Source organism: Panicum virgatum, chromosome 9N (genome assembly GCF_016808335.1).
Source record: "Panicum virgatum strain AP13 chromosome 9N, P.virgatum_v5, whole genome shotgun sequence".
NCBI classification, from domain to species: domain Eukaryota; kingdom Viridiplantae; phylum Streptophyta; class Magnoliopsida; order Poales; family Poaceae; genus Panicum; species Panicum virgatum.
In genome coordinates, this window is record NC_053153.1 from 76,690,556 (window position 1) to 76,710,551 (window position 19,996).

At 46.9% G+C, this 19,996-nt stretch overlaps 1 protein-coding gene across 1 annotated transcript; it reads left to right on the forward strand.

The window, feature by feature from the left end:
• The first annotated feature begins 6,240 nt into the window (after positions 1-6,240).
• On the forward strand, positions 6,241-8,773 carry LOC120691939 (G-type lectin S-receptor-like serine/threonine-protein kinase At2g19130). Its single transcript, XM_039975141.1, has one exon. It carries the CDS (start codon positions 6,248-6,250, stop codon positions 8,666-8,668), a length of 2,421 nt encoding a protein of 806 aa, XP_039831075.1. The 5' UTR covers positions 6,241-6,247; the 3' UTR covers positions 8,669-8,773.
• Positions 8,774-19,996: the final 11,223 nt, after the last annotated feature.

Below are 19,996 nucleotides of genomic sequence, written 5' to 3' on the forward strand. Positions count from 1 at the left end.
AGAGCACGGGTGTTCAGCCTTTATGTTTAATCCGTACATAGGCATCGATTAAAAGGGCTAGCGCGTGGGCTTTACCTTCCAAGCTTGTGGGTTGCTTCATCGTCGTCTGATTACCCTGCTAATTTTAATCTGAGTATCTGACGCCGAATGTTCACTTTGTTACTCTGACAGTCTGACCTGAACTCTCCAAGTTTCCTTTCAGGGGTGCAGGTCCGCTGCATCCTTACTGAACACGCACTGCCGCACCGTATGCATCCTTCGTCGTCGTCGAGCCCTCGAGCTACAACACCCCCATCATCTCTGAGTGGCGCGTCCGCACGACGCACCAGCCTTTGGCGGTTGGGCCACCATCTCATTCTCAAATCTAAAGTACATTTGACTATAGATCTAATTAGATACTTATTTTACTTTATTTAGCCATAATTGCTAAGTAAATATTGTTGCCAAAATTTAGTAAACATTAATACTATAAATATTGACATACATTTTACCGAGTAGAAATGAAGGCAGTATATTTATTTAAGTAGTTGTGTATACTACTACTGCTACATGTATCCGATTAGGATTAACCTTCCTCAAAAAAGGATTAGGATTAACCCGAAGGCGGACTCAGCTTCAACCCTCGTAAAGCTGAAAAGCTATGGCCTAGCCCTTGGTCTTTGTGTATTTACCCTTGTTTTGGCCATTGACTAGGAGTAAAACCGCATTGACTTGCACAAGGTACAAAATAAATGTAAAATCACAATTACACTTCAGAATTGGGGTAAGAACACAAATGCCTCGATGTCATAAGTCTTCTAACTTCCATGTGCATAATATATTTTGAAGATCGGAAAGTTTTTAACATAGTAGCATAATAAAACTGTCTCTGTACTACTAATGTATTGTTTATTATTGCCTCTCGAGCAGATGTCACAATCAAGGGTGAGGGCGAACAAGGTTCCAACTAAAATCCGGCTAAAGGGCTAGGTCGTTCTGAAAAGCTAGTATCCCAATCACTAAATGCCAAGTCAGAGAATTATGCAACTAAAGGTACGATGAAGAGGAATGGTATTGTTGCTCTCCGTAAGAAAAGAGGAGAGTGACTCCGCTCCGAACCACCTGTTAGCATCATACTAATAGTGCTTTGCATCTATGGCTGGGTGTGCATCAGTTGTGTTTCGTGTGATGATAAGAGGAATGAAACAAGCATGGCCAGAGGATATCTTTGCAAATTAATAATATGATGGATTTTAATCATCTAGTAATTGAATAGTGTTTGGAGCAGCGTACAGTGCTCCCTCGACCCCCCTATCTATGTGCTCTAAATCACATGAAGTGAAACATGTGAGTATTATCATAATTTTATATATTTGATGTGCATTTATTGGAATGAATTTTAAAGTCTAGTTTGTTACTTTAGAAAAATTCTAATTATTAACTTTGATGTTCATTATGCAGATAGATATCAAGATATCTTTCTTAATGATGAATTGTGCTCTTTGTTTCAGTTCATAGGTAACATTTTACACTTCTTTATTTGTTCATTATGCAAAATAAGCTTTTGTCAATCTTGTATGCTTATCGATTGTGCATTGACTTGGATTTTTTTAGAGCTTCAATATTTCCCAACTCATTAAATTGTGTGGATTGTATTGGGGAAGGTCAAAGGGAAGGATATAACATAAACATGAGTTTAAATAACCTAATTGATTATGATTCTCTGCTGGCTGTATGAGATCATGTTGTGTTGCCTACATCTAAACACTTCAAAACGAATTTTATACTTGTATCTGCAGGCTTTGATGCAGGTGGTTCTAGTTTTTCTTCACACCTTATTTCAGTTTCTGCATAGGTAGATATTTCTAAAGCATGTATTTGATATGTTGAAATAAATAACTTCACAGTGAAGTTACATGTACCTAGCCAAAGAACAAGAACCAAACCTCTGGGATATATTTTATATTTCAAAATAACTTTGCTGAAGATACATTGATTTTTTGCAGCCAGACTTTCTAACAACTTAATGTGATTATTTCTTTGCTTAGAGGTGTCCACACTCTAAGGATAGATAATATTTTGAAATGAATTTCAAATAAAATCTAAAGATGAACCATGTTCAACTTGGTTGCTGCCTTATTTGAACTGGACATAGTCCTCTGAAACTCAAATATAGGAGTGCTTCCTTCTAAGTGCTGCTTTGTATTAGGTTGAATGGGAAATATGCCTATACAACATAGTAGATGAATTATTAGGCTCTAGAGGAAGCTTAGTTACATCTAATATTATGCTCTGCAACTGGAATGTCTGATCTGGATCCACATCATCTAATAAATATGAAATGACTGATATATACTAAATAGGAACAGAGTCGGTATACATTCTATATCTTGAATTTATAGACAATATTATTTTTCTAATATAGTGTCAATTCATCTCTTCTTTTGTTGCTTTCCAGCACTTCATAATCACTTGGGTGGCAGTCTTGTTATAGCGCATTGCTTTGGCAAACTTATTACTATTGTTGAAAGAAGGCAAGGCAACCTTTTAGAGTGTTCTACACTATGCAAGAGCAAGATATTTACCATGGAGTAGTCTAGATTTGGTAATAAAATAAATATATAATATTGTAATATCTAGGAAATCTTTAGAATAGGGGACACTGTCACAACCTCATGGTTCCCCCTTGCCCTATAAATAGAGCCCCCTCTCTTGCCATGATATCCATCCATGAGCATGGTAGATGTGTGGTGCTAGAAAGTAGTGAGAAGAGTGAGTGCTAGGTTAGCCACAAAGAGAGGATGTGTTGTGTACTATTATGTTGTAATAAAGCAAGTGTTTTGTAAGTGTTAGTCTCCCAGTTTCTAAGTACTTAGTGTGTATAAGTTGTGATCTATCGTAGGTTGGCTCTACCATCCGAGATCACAAAGGGTCTGGGCTGCATCGTAGGAAGGCTCTGGCTTCCGGAAGCCAGTTTCATCTGTTGGTAGGCTCTACCATCTGGAAGCGAGAATGCGGCTCTGCCGTCGAAAAGACCTTATACACTAAGTAGCTAGAAATTGAAAAGGCTAACCGACTCTAGAGTGAGTTGGTGTGTCTTAGGTGTAGGTTCTCAGCTTAGTGGGTATTAGGGCCACCTCGATTCCCAACAACTATAATAAATTTTTGTTCTTTGTTGTCTTACATCAGTCTATAGTTGGTAGGTGCTTTGAGTAATTTTATTCTTACAATTTAGTCAACCTGAAAGTGCTACTAGTTCTGGAAGGCGGATGCGATCTCGATGCTATTACAGAATGTATCAGAGAGTTGTTATGTTGCAATAAAAAATACTGAAAATAATCTAACTATGCTCTTTGGAATTCCACATAGGACAACATCAATTTGGTATGCATTAGGTTCGATTCTCAGTGACATTATGTTCAATTCTTAGTGACATGTTATATTGGGTTAGTCCTTGCCTATACTGTGTTAACATTCTAATCAATGTAGGTTCGCAGTACATTCGAGAAATATGTGCCGGATTTCGCCATGGCGATTGACAAGGAGTTTTTATATTAGACATAAAGAAGGTTGAACAAAGGAGGTGTTCATAGATAGGGTTGCATGTAAGAGTGGTGTACTGATTTAGACTAACATGGGGAGGCTTGCTTATTTGCGGAGTTATTTCGAAGTGTTTTTAGAGTAAATTGCATCCATCATACAACATGGATGCTTTTTTATATCTATCCTAAATGAGCTCTAATGATAATGCAGAGTTAAATAGATTTTTCTTAGTGTTAGGACTCAGCTCTTGCATATGAGGCTTTACTACTTGATTAAATACACTTGTGCCTCAGGATGCAAGTGGGTCACTTTTGGGTCAACTGGTGTCCAACCCACCCAACCCAATATCAAAAGGACAAATAATGGGTCGACCCAAAATTAAGTATATGATTACCCAAAAATCTAGTGGGTTACCCAAAAAAAAAACACTATTACTGGTTTCCTAGAGGTAGACGGAGACGGTGAAGTTGCCGTTCTTCCCGCCGGACATGTCGAAGTGAGGCTTCGCCTTGGGCCGCAGCGTGGGGAACTCGCCCGCCATCATCTCGGCGACGAGCTCAGCGTCCACATCGTGGTCACCTGGAGGTGCCATGGTCCTCACGCCGCCGCCATGCGCACAGACTTTGGCCCGTCTCGCGCCGTTGATGCTCTCGAGCGCCGACACCTTGTCGTCGTTGAAGCTGTCCACGGGCGCTGGTGGCCACTAATCCTCCTTGTTGTGCTTTGTTCGTGGCTCTGAAGCTCCATTATTATTAGCTCCTCTCCATCTCTGCTACTCTCTGACCATGGCGGTCACCAAATCGAGAATTCGAGATCTCCATTCTCAAATGCCCGAATTGGGTTTGTTCATGCTGGACTGAGCTACACAAGATCAATGAAATAGGACCCAATCGAGCTGGAAAAAAGCAAATCAAGCTATAACCATGGCCATGGCGGTTGGGGAGGACACGCACCTGTAGGCTTGTAGCAACATCACCCCACACAGCTGATCCGCCGCCGGCGTCCATGCTTGGGACAACTCCAATCGCGAATTCGCGACGGCCACCACTACCCCCACAGAACGGATCCCCGCATAGCCCCCTGCAGCTACCTCGCGCACTAGCGCTTGCCGACGGCAACAAATCAGAGGCTGCCATTGCTGGCTACTCCGCTCCATGCAGCTCATCAGCAGGACCCAACGCCAACGAAACAGAGGCTGCCATTGCTGGCTACTCCGCTCATCAACAGACCCCACGAGTGGATTGGCTTCAATGCTGAGCTTGTCTCCACGGAGAGGCCACATTTGTTTTGGGTTACCCAATTACCCACGGTTGGAACCCAGGGCGAATCAAAAAATTATTGGGTCGGCTCTATAGGGTAATTACACTATTTTTCATGTTTTGGGTATTGGGTAGTTGGGTCAACCCAACAAAACCTGCATCCTGACTTGTGCCAATCACTTATTTATATGGGTCATGGGTTTTTGATATTTTTCTCCTCTATCTTCTTTATTGATATTTTTCTCGAAGCAATGAGTGTTTTTTTTTCTAGAAGATATCTTAGCTTAATGCTCATTCGCTTTTGTAGGTTGGTTTAATTGGTACTGTTGAATTTGAATCACTATGATATTTTACGATAATGTCTAGCCTCTCCTGAACACGTTGGCCGCCCGCAACACTTACTATTCTGCTAGTAGTTGGATTGTGACTGATTAGTTCTCAGCCGCGTGCCATTCGTGGAGGCGATTTCATCAGCCTTTACTGTTCCCTTTCAGTCTGCCGGGGATTGAATTTCAATCTCGTGGCGAGAACTGACTATGAGCGAATTGGCGCCTAAAGTTTCAAGGATGGGAAGCAATGAGCACTCCAACTGCAACGCCAAGGGTAGACTGGTATCACTGATTGTCTAGCTGTTTATGCAAGGCGGCTACTTTGGCACTCACCCAATGTATGCTAACTGCTAATATAAGTTTTGTTTAGAACAAGGATAAGTTATGGTGTCACATCTCCGCTGTACTACATATTATCGGAGGAAGCAATATTTTCACCATGGATGAGTGACCGGAAAACTGTGTGCATAGTTGACTTCTTGACTTGGGCAACGATGACAAAATTAGGGCATTGGTCTGGACAAATCGAAGAGTTGATATGACGACTACGAGAGTCCTGGGATATCATGTTCCTCACTGCCTACAGAACAGATCTGTACTGCCAAAAGAAAAAAAAAACTGATCATGCAAGGAAACTAGCAGCCAAAGTTGACCCTTCATTCTTATGCAGACCTGACCCGCCATATCGAGGTCTCAACAATAGCTAAAGTAATAACCTGCCGTCACTCGTCTAGTCGTAGTATTCAGGAGGGAGCAATGGAAGAATATTCGGCCAGCGTATGTGAAACATTCTGAGTTCGACGCGATCAAATAATAATGTTATGCTTCGTTCTCTCTATTCACATCTCTAGGACCAGGATTCCAAACAACTGTTTTCCTTCGCTTTCTTACACTCGACGCCATTTGAATTTAATTTACCAGTGATTTGATTCCTATGGAAGAATTCAATCTGACGTACGAGATTTGTTGACTGTGATGGTGACCTTGTGTTTCAGTTGGTTGAGCGCTATCTTCTGCCTTTTTTTTTCTCATTTCGAGAATGAGTACTGATATGTGCTGGTAGCCTGGTCTGATTGGTAATATATATTAGAGTTTGTTTGATCTCAGCCATAGTTGATCACACACTTGCATGCCACCATGGTTGTGCTCCTCTTGCTGTTGGTGCTCTTCTGCAACCTAGACCTCCCAACGATGGGCGCCATGGACACCCTCACCTTGGGCCAGTCTCTCCCATGGAACCAGACACTGGTCTCCGAGGGTGGCAACTTCGAGCTTGGTTTCTTCTCCCGGGGCAACCCCAAGAGGCACTACATAGGCATCTGGTTCAAGAACATCACCAAGCAAGCGGTCGTCTGGGTGGCGAACCGGGAGCGTCCGGTCCTCGAACCGTCGACATCTCGCTTCGCGCTGAGCGACCGCGGCGAGCTTGTGCTCCTCGCGGCGCCGTCCGGCACGGTGCTGTGGTCGTCGAACGCGACCTCCCCGTCCCCGCGCACCACCGTCGCCACGCTCCAGGACGACGGCAACCTCGTCGTGCGGAGCGACGCCAGGGCGTCGGCGTTGTCTGTCGTGACGTGGCAGAGCTTCGACCACCCCACGGACACATGGCTCCCAGGAGCTAATCTCGGCTACGACAGGGTCCGCGGCGTCCACAGCTTCCTCACGTCGTGGACGGACGCCGAGAACCCGGCGCCCGGGCCGTTCTCCATGGTGATCGACCCGCGCGGGCAGAGCAAGTTGAACCTGCTCGCCGGCGGCGAGCACCAGTACTGGACGACCGGCCTGTGGGACGGCGAGATCTTCGCCAACCTGCCGGAGATGCGGTCGGGCTACTTCGTCGGCGTCCCCTACGCGCTGAACGCCAGCGTCAACCTCTTCACCTACCACGACCGGGTGCCGCTGGGCATCCAAAACTTCGTGCTGGACGTGAACGGGCAGATGCATCGGCGGCAGTGGAGCGAGACGGCGGGGGACTGGAACCTCTTCTGCTCCGAGCCCCACGACGCGTGCGACGTCCACGGCTCGTGCGGGCCCTTCGGCGTGTGCAGCAACACCACCAGCACAGCGTGCCAGTGCCCCGCGGGTTTCGCGCCGCGGCTCAAGGGGGAGTGGAGGCTGGGGAACATGGCCTCGGGATGCGAGAGGCGGCAGAGCCAGCAGGCGGATTGCCACAAGGACGGGTTCCTCGAGCTGCCGTACGCCGTGCAGCTCCCGAACGGCTCGGTGGAGGCGGCAGCTGGAGCACGGAGCGGCGTGGCGTGCGAGCTCTCCTGCCTGCGGGACTGCTCGTGCACCGCCTATGCTTACGACGGGGCCAAGTGTTCCGTGTGGAAGGGCGAGCTCCTCAACCTCAGGAGAGTCTCGAATGATCAAGGCGATCAGGGAGCCGCTGGCGCCGTACTTCACCTCCGCGTCGCGGACTCGGATTTGCCGGCGGTGCATCCGTCGAAGAAGATCCATGACGGCGGACTAGCGGCTGCAGTGTTGATCCTGGCAATTCTCGTGATAGCCGCGCCGGTGGTAGTGGTTCTGCGGAGGCGGCGGGGCAAGGGCAAGGTGATGGCGGCGGCGCAGAGCACGCTTCTGGTGTTCGACTACCGGGCCGTGAAGGAGGCGACGCGGGACTTCTCGGAGAAGCTCGGGAGCGGGGGCTTCGGCTCCGTGTACAAGGGTGCGCTCCCGGACGCGACGCCCGTGGCCGTCAAGAAGCTCCACGGCTGGCGGCAGCAGGGGGACAAGCAGTTCCGCGCCGAGGTGGTCACCCTGGGCATGATCCACCACGTCAACCTCGTCCGCCTCCGCGGCTTCTGCTCGGAGGGGAGCAAGAGGGCGCTCGTGTACGACTACATGGCCAATGGCTCCTTGGACTCGCACCTGTTCAAGAGCAGCTCGAGCTCCAAGCGAGTCATGAGCTGGGGCCAGAGATTTGGCATCGCGGTTGGCGTGGCCAGAGGCCTGGCCTACCTGCACGAGAAGTGCCGGGAGTGCATCATACACTGCGACATCAAGCCGGAGAACATCCTCCTCGACGAGGCGTTGGGGCCGAAGCTCGCGGACTTCGGCATGGCCAAGCTCGTCGGCCGCGACTTGAGCGGCGTCCTGACCACCATGCGGGGCACGCCGGGCTACCTCGCGCCAGAGTGGCTCGCGGGCGCCCCGGTCACCGCCAAGGCCGACGTCTACAGCTTCGGCCTGGTGCTGTTCGAGCTCGTCTCGGGCCGCCGGAACGCCGCCGCCGCCTCGCCGGAGGAGGCCGGCGGTTGCTCCGGCGCCATGTACTTCCCGGTGCATGCCGCGGTCAGGCTGCACGCGGGCGACGTGGCCAGCCTACTGGACGAGAGGCTGTCCGAAGATGCCAACCTGATGGAGCTCGAGAGGCTCTGCAAGGTCGCTTGCTGGTGCATCCAGGACGAGGAACGCGACAGGCCGACGATGGGGCTCGTCGTGCAGCAGCTTGAAGGCGTTGCCGATGTCGGTTTGCCGCCGATCCCGTCGCGGCTTCACATGCTGTCAATGCTAAACGAATGGGTCAGTGGGGTTGCGGAGGATAAACTATAGTTTAGTCAACATTATTAGCACATTACTGACAGAAGAAGTGCGCAAGTGAAAAACTACGTCAGTATTGAGCAGCGCCTCTAATGGATCCTTGCCTCGTCATGCCGTCAGAATTGAATGATAGCTCCTCTATGGCCATCATCTTCTCCCTCTCCTGCAGCGCTCTGTCTCCTCAGTCCTCACCTGCCTCCATTCTGCGACCATCAGCTCCTCCACGGCGATTCATGTGCTCGCTAGGCGCGAAGACGACGGACAGAGTGTGCCCACGTTTCATTTTGTGGGCCTCGCTAGTAAACTGGGCCGAGCTGACTCCTCCGGCCCACGTGACCCTCTCACGTGGCTCGGATCCCACCGCTCGATCCCGATCGGACGGCTCCCGTGACCTGCTGGTGGACGGTAAGCGAAATACCGTCCACCCGGTCGGCAAATGAGATACCACCCGCCCTCTATTCCCGTCGCCACCGCGGTCAGCGCCTTTACGCCGCCGTCCGCCGGCTGTTGAGCGGCGCTGGTGGTCATGGCACCCGGTCGTCCCACCATGCGCACATCAGAGTCACTCGAGCTGTGCGCCGCGAGGGGCTCCAGCTGGCATCCCCGCGCGCCGCGCCGTCCGCAGCATTAAGTCTTGCATGCCGACGATGGCCTCGCCGCCGCTCTGCACACGAACACCGCCGAGCAGGTGGCCCGAGCTGCTCCGAACTGGTCCATCCGCGCGCTACAAGAGACGCACGCCGTTGTTGGGGTGGGCGCGCCGCGCGCCGCACGGGGCACGGTCATGCCCCTCCCGCACGCGTCGCCGTGTCCGTGTCTGCGGCCATCCGGCCGGCCGGCCGCTCTGATCCAAGTATCCAGCCAACCGCGCGTGCATAACCACCGCTACAGGGGAAAGTATGTCCTGCGATGTGATCGACCATGTGCTGCGTGCTGCATGGTGCATGTCCGGCGGTAGTTTCTAGGCCCATCTTTCCTAGCTCTGCGTGTCAAACTGGCAGCAGTCCTTCCTAGACTCCTAGTAGTAGTACGAGTGGGTTTAACCTTTTAACGCGCGTCTCACGTGGCCTAATTGAGCTGGCCGGGGCTCCTACCTCTACCTAGGTAGGCCGCCTAATTGTTAGCGTGTGAGCTCTGCAGGAAAGTGATGCGCGTTGACACTCGGCAGGGGACGCTTTTGTTCTCGTCTGGAATGGAACGGTGAAGATGACACCCTGCGTGAACAGGGTGCGGGACACGGACACGGGCGAGTGAGAGTCTGTAGGGAGAGAACAAGAATCGGATGCCGTGGCACCGGTGGCCCATATCGTCGCTTTCTAACGTACGTACGTCCACACGCACGCGCGCTTCACATGGCAGATTCATTGATTGATTTTATTATATCTTCGCGCGGTTACGTAGAGCTCCTGCCACTACTACAGAAAAGCATTTCTAACATGGTCAAAGCGTATTTATGGTGGCGGATTTAACATCCGCCAATAATCTTGTACGAGCACAAATCAACATTTGTATCGGTGGGAGCACGACCACAGCCACAAAATCATTTGTGCAGACAGTTGTCTTATTAAGTGCCCGTCAGCACAAATCAATTTTGGTCATTTCACGTGTTACATCTTGTGTTTCCAAGATATCTTATTTTTTTATATCACTTTTCCAAATCTTACATTGGATGTTTGACATTCTAAACGATCCTATTGAAGAATGGTCAACTATAAAATTTTAGATCTTGTCGAGGACTACAACTTTGGTATAAAGTTTATTTTCAACCGAGATTGTTTAAAAATTCAAAAATATAAATTTTGTTGTTAAAATTAGATTATTCAATTTTATTAAAAAATAGATATTATAAATGGCAACGAATATTTGGCCTAGTAAATGATTTTGAATGAAAAATTTATCACTACAAAGTTTTAGATCTCGTTGAATTCTATAAATTGGAGATAAGATTTGTTTTCTATATTTAACTTAGATATGAGGTTTGATTTCTGGAATGGTAATGAATATTTAGTCCTCTTGAATGAAAATATTGTCAATTACAAAGTTCTAGATCTCGTCGAGCTCTGTAACTTTCATATAGAATATTTGTCTCCATCCAACTTCATATAAAATAATTATTTGGTTTTTCCTTAAAGAAATATTTGTACTGGCGGTAATCGATTGCCAGCACAAGTACCCGTATTTATGCTGGCGGTTGCTTAAGCCAACCGTTAGTACAAATCGATTCTCCTGGGTTGTCTATGTCAACTGTCAGTATAACTACAGGGTATTTGTGCTCGGTTAGCAATCTTAGCACTGACGACCGCTAGGAAAAAAAGTGTGACAATATTCTGTCACGACCCCAGCATCACTGACAAGTTGGTAGTGGCACTTGTTGTGGACCCGGGTGGTCAGTCTCTGTAGTGTTTGGTTGCCGAGTGTGATCGGTCTATCTGTTGTCTGATGATGGGTGGTTAAAAACCCCCAACCTGTAATCGACTGGTTAGGAAATAACTGATTTGGGAATCATTATGTTCTTGTCCTCGGTTCTTCTTCCTCTTCTTCTCTGGAAATCGCTTCTTCCTTCCCGTGTTCTTCCTCTGATCAGTGGTTTCCGAGTCCGATCCAAGTGGGTTCGTGACATTTGGTATCAGATTGCTTGGTCCTCGATGCGCTGCCGTCTTCGTTTTGCCGCGAGAGCGTTCCTGACCTCGCCGCCTCATGGTGTGCTGGGTCTGCTCCGCCGGATTCACCCCGACTCTGGCGTCCCCACCCCGCCCATCGACTCCCAGTCGGCGGCGGCCACCGCACAGTGCCAATTAGCCGCTCCGGCGCCGTCGTCCACTCCCTACCGCACCGCTTAGGTAGTCTGAAACGCGTGTTCTCACCACAAACCATTCCCTGGTGGCGTTTGCAATCTGGCGCCGAGCAAGCCTACCAAATTTGAGGCCCAGATGAACTCCGCCATGGACACCCTTGCGCAGAAGTTCAGTAGCTTCGAGACCATGATGACTCAAGCACTGGACAAGTTGACGGGTTTGGAGGCGTTGAAGGCGACCTCAGAGGTGGCCACCGAACGGCTTCTCTCGCAGGCTGAATGGCTGGCGACCAGGCTTCATCAGCTGGAGACGGTGCCACCACCTCCACAACCACACCCACCACCACCTTGGCCGGCCACGGTGCCTCCCCAACACTTGTCGCGGTGGACAAACCTGTTGGACCTCAATCTGGCTCCAGCAGGGGCGACGCGTCCTTCCGCGTCGACCGGTGAGTGACCCAACGGGCACCACGACGACCACACTTACAGGGATGTTGGCGGTGGGATCCTTGGCCCCCATCCGCCGTGCCCGGTCACGGGTACGATCTCTGACAGCGATCCTTCGCCTTCTTTTGCTCGTGATTCTGTGCGGGATAGCTCATCTCGCCATACCTCCTTTCTTAAGCTTGAGTTTCCGAAATTTGATGGTGATAACCCTCGTCTGTGGCGTGATCGTTGTGACATGTTTTTTGAGGTGTACTCCGTGGGAGAGAACTTGAAGACTCGGTTTGCTGCCCTCAATTTCGATGGCCCAGCTGCAACCTGGCTTCAGACGTTCGAGCGCAAGGGTCGTGTTCTAGATTGGGAGGAATTTTGTGCAGCTGTCTTTGCTCGTTTCGACAAAGATCAATATCAGCTTCTCTTGCGCCAACTGGACACTCTTCGGCAGATAGATTCTGTTACATCTTATCTGCACCAGTTTGAAAATCTTTCCCATGGCATTCTTCTGTATAATTCAGCCTATGATGATACTTATTTTGTCACTAGATTTTTGGGGGGTCTAAAGGAAGAAATTCATTCAGCAATTGCTCTTCATAGGCCATCAGATGTGTTGACTGCAAGTTCCTTAGCTCTGATGCAAGAAACTAAGTTGGAGGTTGTCAGAACTCGTGGGTTCAGAAGGAATTCAGTAGACCTTTCTCCAAGCATTTTGGATCTTCAGACAAACAAAAGTTACCCTTCTCCGACAAGGTGCTGCAAACTAAGCCCAAGTCTGACAAGTCTGATCAGGATGACTAGTTAAAGTCATTAATGCAGCATAGAAAGAAAAATGGATTGTGCTACAAATGTGGGGAGAAGTGGAATCACAATCCCAAATGTCCTGCTCAAGTATCTCTGCATGTTATAGAGGAGTTATTTGATGCACTCCAACCACCTGACTCTGAAGATGATGACTGTGCTTCTAGTGAGGAGGAGTCTAAACCTGCTGTGGTTTTAACAGTTACCCCACAAGCTTCGGCAACACCTGCAAAAAGGAGAACAGTGAGACTACAAGGTTGTCTTGGCAATAGAGAAGTCATTATCCTAGTGGATTCTGGTAGCAGTGGCACTTTTGTTAGTACTGAGCTTTCCCAGCATCTCAATTGGCCCATGGAAGACTGCCAGGCCACCCAGTATGCTGCTGCTGATGGCACACAGTTGATGTGTAACAAAGTGGTTAAAGGCCTTCAGTGGACAACTCAGGGGCACTCATTTGTTTCTGATGCAGGAATTTTGCCTCTCAAATGTTATGACATGATCTTAGGGGAAGATTGACTGGAAGATTGTAGTCCAATGTGGGTCGATTGGAGAAAGAAAATCATGAGGTTCACTCACAAAGGGGCCAGAATTACTTTTCATGGTCTCAAGGCTGATTTGTCCAAATATACTGCTATTAGTGCTGGTAAGCTCAAGGGTTTGATCAGACGTGGTGCCCTAACTCACTGCATTCAAATGTGGCCAAGATCTGTCTCTTCTCATGTTCCTGATTAGGATGCTTCTATTCACACATTGTCTGAATCACCTAGTCAACGGCCAATGGAAATTCAGGAGCTAGTTGCTCAATATAAACATGTCTTTCAGAAACCCACCTAGCTACCTCCAGAACGATACTGTGACCATTCTATCGATCTGATCCCTGGAGCACAACCTATCAACATCAGACCATATAGATATGCTCCTATCCAAAAGTCTGAAATAGAGAAACAACTGAAAGACATGCTCAACAATGGCATTATTAGGCCAAGCACCAGTCCTTATGCTTCTCCTGTACTGTTGGTCAGAAAGAAAGATGCAACCTGGCGTTTTTGTGTGGATTATAGACGTCTGAATGCTGTTACAGTGAAGAACAAGCATCCCCTACCAATTGTAGATGAGCTCATTGATGAATTGGCTAGAGCCACTTGGTTCTCTAAGTTGGACTTTCGATCAGGATATCATCAAATTCGAATTGCAAAAGGTGATGAGTATAAAATAGCTTTTAAGACACATAATGGCCTGTATGTGTTCTTGGTCATACCATTTGGCTTAACCAATGCACCAGCCACATTTCAGTGTGCTAAGAATCAACTTTTTGCACCTCTCATGAGAAACGGAGTTCTGGTCTTTATGGATGATATACTTGTTTACTCCACATCTTGGGAAGAACATTTGCTGTTGCTCCGCAAAGTGTTTGACATTATTCAGAAGCATCAATTCTTCCTTAAATTGTCCAAGTGTTGCTTTGCTCAGAAAGAAATAGAGTACTTGGGCCATTGTATTTCAGCTAGAGGTGTTGCTGTTAGAACAATTGAATCGCCTAGGAGTAGATCAAGTGGTTAAAGTGTTCTCTGTTCGTGAAATCACCTTGCTCATAGCCCCTCCATGGCATGTCCCGCACTGAAGATCCGCTCAGGGGCGGCGACGGCCGGTGCAGTGGAGACGCGGTGGTGACGCTCAGTGAAGTGGCAGTGCCGGTGGTGGCGAGCGTTGCGGGTCAGAGGCGTCGGTGATGGCGCGGTGGCACTTCCCGCCGCTGCAACCCACCCTCTCTGATCAGGTTAGGGTTTTGAGGTGAGGAACAGTGGCGGCGGCGAACCTCGTGCCTTGTGCTGCTGGTCCTCACCTCCTTTTATGAGGCTGCGCGACGGGGGCCCACCAGCCTTCCATGGGCTGAGCGCCCCTGATCAGGGCGCGAGTCAGGGTCCATTTGGTCCGTTGGGCCCAAATGGTGGAGATCAATACTAACATTCTCCCCCTTGATCTCATCTTATCTTTTAACTTATCTCAATCTTTACTTTCTTCATTCTTGATTTTTTATCTACCTACTCCATTATGGATTAGTGCATATGAGCATGCCTCATCGTCACGGTCAATAGCCGATGGACTTAACAGCTACAACACACCTCTCGGTTCTAAAATAGGTACTTTAACTTTGGGCCCTTTATCGTCCGGAAAACATAGGCTATACCATAAACCCATGTCGACTGTGTGTTCTCTGTACACACTGGGCGGCAAGCCTTTAGCAAGCGGATCCGCAGACACTTTTTGTCATTTATACTCACAATGCATTTCATCATGATTCCGGACTTTCTCCTTTACAATGTATAACTTTGTGTCAATGTGTTTGGCACCACACTTGACTCGTTGTTATAGGAGCAAACTACTTAAATGGTTATCGCTGTCGTCAACCATTATCAAAACTCCGGGTACAGGTTTCTTTAACCATTCCGCCTGTCCCTCGGCCTCGTATCATGCTATACCATGTCTTTGCATCACATTGATGTTAATTGTTTTATTTTGGAGATTTTTCCACACAAAAACTCCAAGTGTGAAAATTAGCGACAATTGTGGATTTCGCTACATATTTCACAAGCTCTACTTTCGTACTCACAACCCTTTGAGAGCACTAGTTATTTCTTTCTTAGCATGAGGCCGATATTCTCAATTTCATTCCAGTGATCTATATCTGGATTGAGCTTTTGCCAAAAATAACCCGGATACATGAACTATGTCAGGGTAAGTTCTTTACTTGCGCGCTTATAAGGCTTCCAACAGCTGAAGCATATGAGACTATTTCTGTTTCACATTAGTTTCTGGAACACTAAGGTTCCCAAAACTATTACCCTTAACGATAGGAACAGACATAAGTTTATTCATATGCATACTTCATTTCTTTAGAATCTTTTCCAAGTATGCCTTTGTTGTAACCATAATACCCCTTCTTTTTATCTTGATGAGTTTCAATTCGTAGAATGAAAACCCATCACCGAGATCAAAATTTGAGGACAAGAATTCTTTGTCTATAACAATATTTTAACACCACCACTAGAAAGTAGGATGTTATCTTCATTTAAGATGTGGAAATCAGATTTCCCATTCTTTTACTTTACTTAAAAGCTATTGTCCTCCTCAATCTTTTGGAAAAACCCAAAATTTCATATTGTTTCATTTAAACTTTAGATACCACCGTCTCGTGGCTTTCTTCAATCCATAAATGAATTTACTATTATGGTATCCTGTATGTTCTTTCTTCTCTTTGACTAAAAATTTTGTCACAAATTTTGCTTTATATCTTTCAACATTCCCTCTGGAGTCACATTGCATTTTGTAGGTCCATTATAACCTACTGTGATGGCTCTTTTAGGAATCATTTATTTTTCCATGGTCTTAACCCGTGGAATTTTTGTGATTTCCTCAAATGAGGTAAACAAATTTCCATTTGATTCTTCTTACTTTGTATAGGGCTGTTGTTGCTCCTTTTGCCAAATGGCAATGGATTAACAAGGTCATGCATAACAGGATCCTTCTTTATATTATTCATTTTCTTCAACAGCTAACAACAGGTGTTGTATGCAACATCAGTAGGCATGAGAAACTTTTGTTCTTGAATCATTGAAGTGGACACGCATTCCTACTTCTCTTCAAGTCTTAGGTCTCTACATACCATACGCCCCCAAATTTTGCCATCTTTTGTAAATATGGCATATCAATAAATCTCTTTATTTGGGTTCCATCTGTTAAAAGAAAATACTTTATACGTGCTCCGTAAGCATCATCTTACTATCTTTGAGGGTCGTCCAGCATAAATAATGGAATTTAGCCATTTCTTTACATAGGGGTATTAGTATTGTAACCGTTGTACTCCCCCTGACGGTCACATTCATTCTTTAATAGATCATCTCTTGCTTTCAATACACATTACAAGGGAGTATCTTTCTTGACTGTCTCATATTTCTCCCCCTCGAAATGTGGCTTGAACTTTTCTGCCACAATTTCGAAAAACTTTTCACAACTTTTGTGAATGAGGAAATTTTTATTATTTCATCCACATGGTTGCATCATGCAGAGCAAAGTAATTTTAATTCGTATGGGAGTACCTTTTACTCATTTCACTTTAAGAACTCAACAAAGTCCTTTATTTCATATGACAGTTCTTGTTCCTCATTTCACTTTAAGGACTCAACATAGTCATTTATTTAAGACCTTTTGCAAGTCACGCTTGCATATCATTCTTATCTTGAGGTTCGAATGGCACTTTCCATTCTTCTTAAACTCATTAAGTGCTTAATCACTGTGACACAATAGAAGTGCCCGATCAATTCTAGAATAACAAAACTACTCCAAACTTTTCTCCCAGTGTGGGATAAACCAGTACAAGAGTCATCACAACTTTCTCCCGCCATGCAGGATTAGCACTATGTCAACTTTATCCCGTCATGCGGGTTATTTCATACTTTTCCAAACAAAAATGTCAGGATCGGTTCATATCAAAATTTAGAAATCAATCTGAATATTCCATGACACACATGTTTAATCCGACGTTGGTCAAAATAAACATGTATTGACTTATCACAACTTTGAATGAACTCAAAATGAATTCTTCTTTATAGAGAGTACATAAAAGACATTTCTCAAAATGAACTCTTATTGCTTTATCTACTCTTCTTGGATAAATATCTTGAGTCCTTTTTCTGTCAAGCCGTTCTTTACAGAGAATATATTCTCTTATGTAATGACCTTCTTTCTTTCTGAGTCACAAGTACCCAGTTCAATGTCTTTAGTCCATCAAGGACAACATAGAACTCTTTGTCTGAAAAGTCAATAATCAATACTTTAAGTTCTATTCTATATCACCGTTGGGCAGAAATAGAATAATCTTTTACATTAATTCCATATCACCGTTGGGCAGAAACGAAATTAACGTATGGAAAAACTCAATGAACTTTAAAACCATATATCTGCTCCTCAAAATTAAATTCTCTCGTTGGTTCGAATTTAATTAGAGAATAATCAACTTTATTGCAGCGCAAGCTAGAAAATACATTTTTCTAGTTTAAGAGCAGCCTTTATCTATTTCGAAAAAATAGGTCACTATGATGCAACATTTTATCAGAGACATTAAACTTTAAGCTATGACTCATAAAAATTATAATATTGTTATCATCAACGTTGGTCAGAAAATAACAATACTATAATTAAATTTAAATTTCTCTCCTTTGAGAATTACCTTTTTTTTATGATTCCAGTGATGCTCAACTTTGACTTTAAACAGCGGAAGCTTTTCTATCTTTTACCCACAGGAAAAAAATATTTAAGACTTTTAGACCATTCTTCCAATTAAATCTTCTCGTTGGTTCCGACTTAATTGAAAGATAGCAACTGTAAAACAACGCAAAACTTTTCCTTTCTTTATCCTAGCGGAACACTTTTCTTTCTTTTCAGAAATAATACTTTGTACTCATTTTCTCTCTCAACAATTTATCTCGTTGGTTCAAAATTGCATAGAGATAAAACTGTACAAACTTACTCAAAGCAAGTTCTTTAACCATGCTCTTAAAATTAATTCTCCCTTTTGTTTGAATTAAAATTAAGAGCAACACCTTTAAACTTTGCAGCGGAAAAAAAACTATTCTCTAAAATAAATTATTCCGTTGGTTCAAATTTGAATAGAGATTCAAACCATACAAAATTCTATAAAGAAATGTTTCTGAAAAGGATAAAACTGAGTTCCTTTCTTTACTGTCTTTGTGGCCCAATTGAGGAAATAGCCCATGGTCCAAAACTCAGCACTTGGCCCAGCTTGCAAAATGAGTCCGCGGCCCAGGCACGCAGCGTTCGGCTCGGTGCAGCGCTGTGCAGCCCATTCGCCCCACCTGGGCCAGAAGCCCGACAGCCGACGGCTGGGCCGACGAATCGGCCCAGTGCGCCGCACCCCGCGCTCCCCTCTTGGGCTCAATCTGGCCCGGGAGCCGCCGGCCGCCCCGGCGCCGTCGGATGGGATCTAACGGTTCACCGCGAGTTTCGCGGGATCAAAAACCAGTCGGCCGCCTCCCCCAAACCCTAAAACCATTTTCCCTTTCCTCTCTTAGCTCAAGCGGCGGCGCCGCCGGCGGCTCTCGCTGGCGCGTCGGGGCTCCGGTCACCGGAGCAAGGGCCAGCAACCCTCGAGCCTCTTTCTTTTTCTTCCCTTCTTTCTACTCGAGCAGCGGCGGTCACTGAATTGCGGTCGTGGCCAAGACGGCACGCCGGAGTGGAGGCTCAGCACCGCCTCAGGCCCCCAGGCCGGCGCGCGCGCTCGCCCGAGCATGAGCGCGCCGCCGTCTTGAGGCTCTGCGGCGGAGCTCATGGCCCGAGCTCGCGAGTCAAGGCGGCTCGCTCTGTCCCGCGCGCAGGCGGTCATGTGCCGGGGATTCGGCGCCGCAGGAGCCTGCCCGAGCAGCAGTGGCCGGCGGAGATGCCGGCGGCGAGGCCCAGACAAGCCCCGCCACCTCTTTTCTAGGGTTAGGGTTTGGCGATTCTCTGTTTCTTTTGATTCATGAACGAATCCTCTTTTTCCCATCTCGATCTACATCGCTAGATCGGCTTTGATACCATTGTTAGAACAATTGAATCGTCTAGGAGTAGATCAAGTGGTTAAAGTGTTCTCTGTTCGTGAAATCACCTTGCTCATAGCCCCTCCATGGCATGTCCCGCGCTGAAGATCCGCTCAGGGGCGGTGACGGCCGGTGCAGTGGAGACGCAGTGGTGACGCTCAGTGAAGTGGCAGTGCCGGTGGTGGACGAGCGTCGCGGGTCAGAGGCGTCGGTGATGGCGCGGTGGTGCTTCCCGCCGCTGCAGCCCACCCTCTCTGATCAGGTTAGGGTTTTGAGGTGAGGAACAGTGGCGGCGGCGAACCTCGTGCCTTGTGCTGCTGGTCCTCACCTCCTTTTATGAGGCTGCGCGATGGGGGCCCACCAGCCTTCCATGGGCTGAGCGCCCCTGATCAGGGTGCGAGTCAGGGTCCATTTGGTCCGTTGGGCCCAAATGGTGGAGATCAATACTAACAGTTGCTACTAAGCCATCCAAGATCACAGCTGTCCAACAATGGCCAACACCGAAGAACTTGAAAGAATTAAGAGGATTCTTGGGTTTGACAGGCTATTACAGAAAAATCATTAAACATTATGGGATGCTTAGTCGACCTCTCACTCTTTTACTCAAGAAGGGAGTCCCATTTGTGTGGACTTCTACCACTGCTCAAGCCTTTCAGCTTCTGAAAGAGGCCTTGGTAGCTGCTCCAGTGTTGGCAATTCCAGATTTTACCAAGC

Bases quoted from the DNA above. Each gene is read 5' to 3' on its own strand.
- LOC120691939 (XM_039975141.1), top strand. From the start codon at position 6,248: ATGGTTGTGCTCCTCTTGCTGTTGGTGCTCTTCTGCAACCTAGACCTC.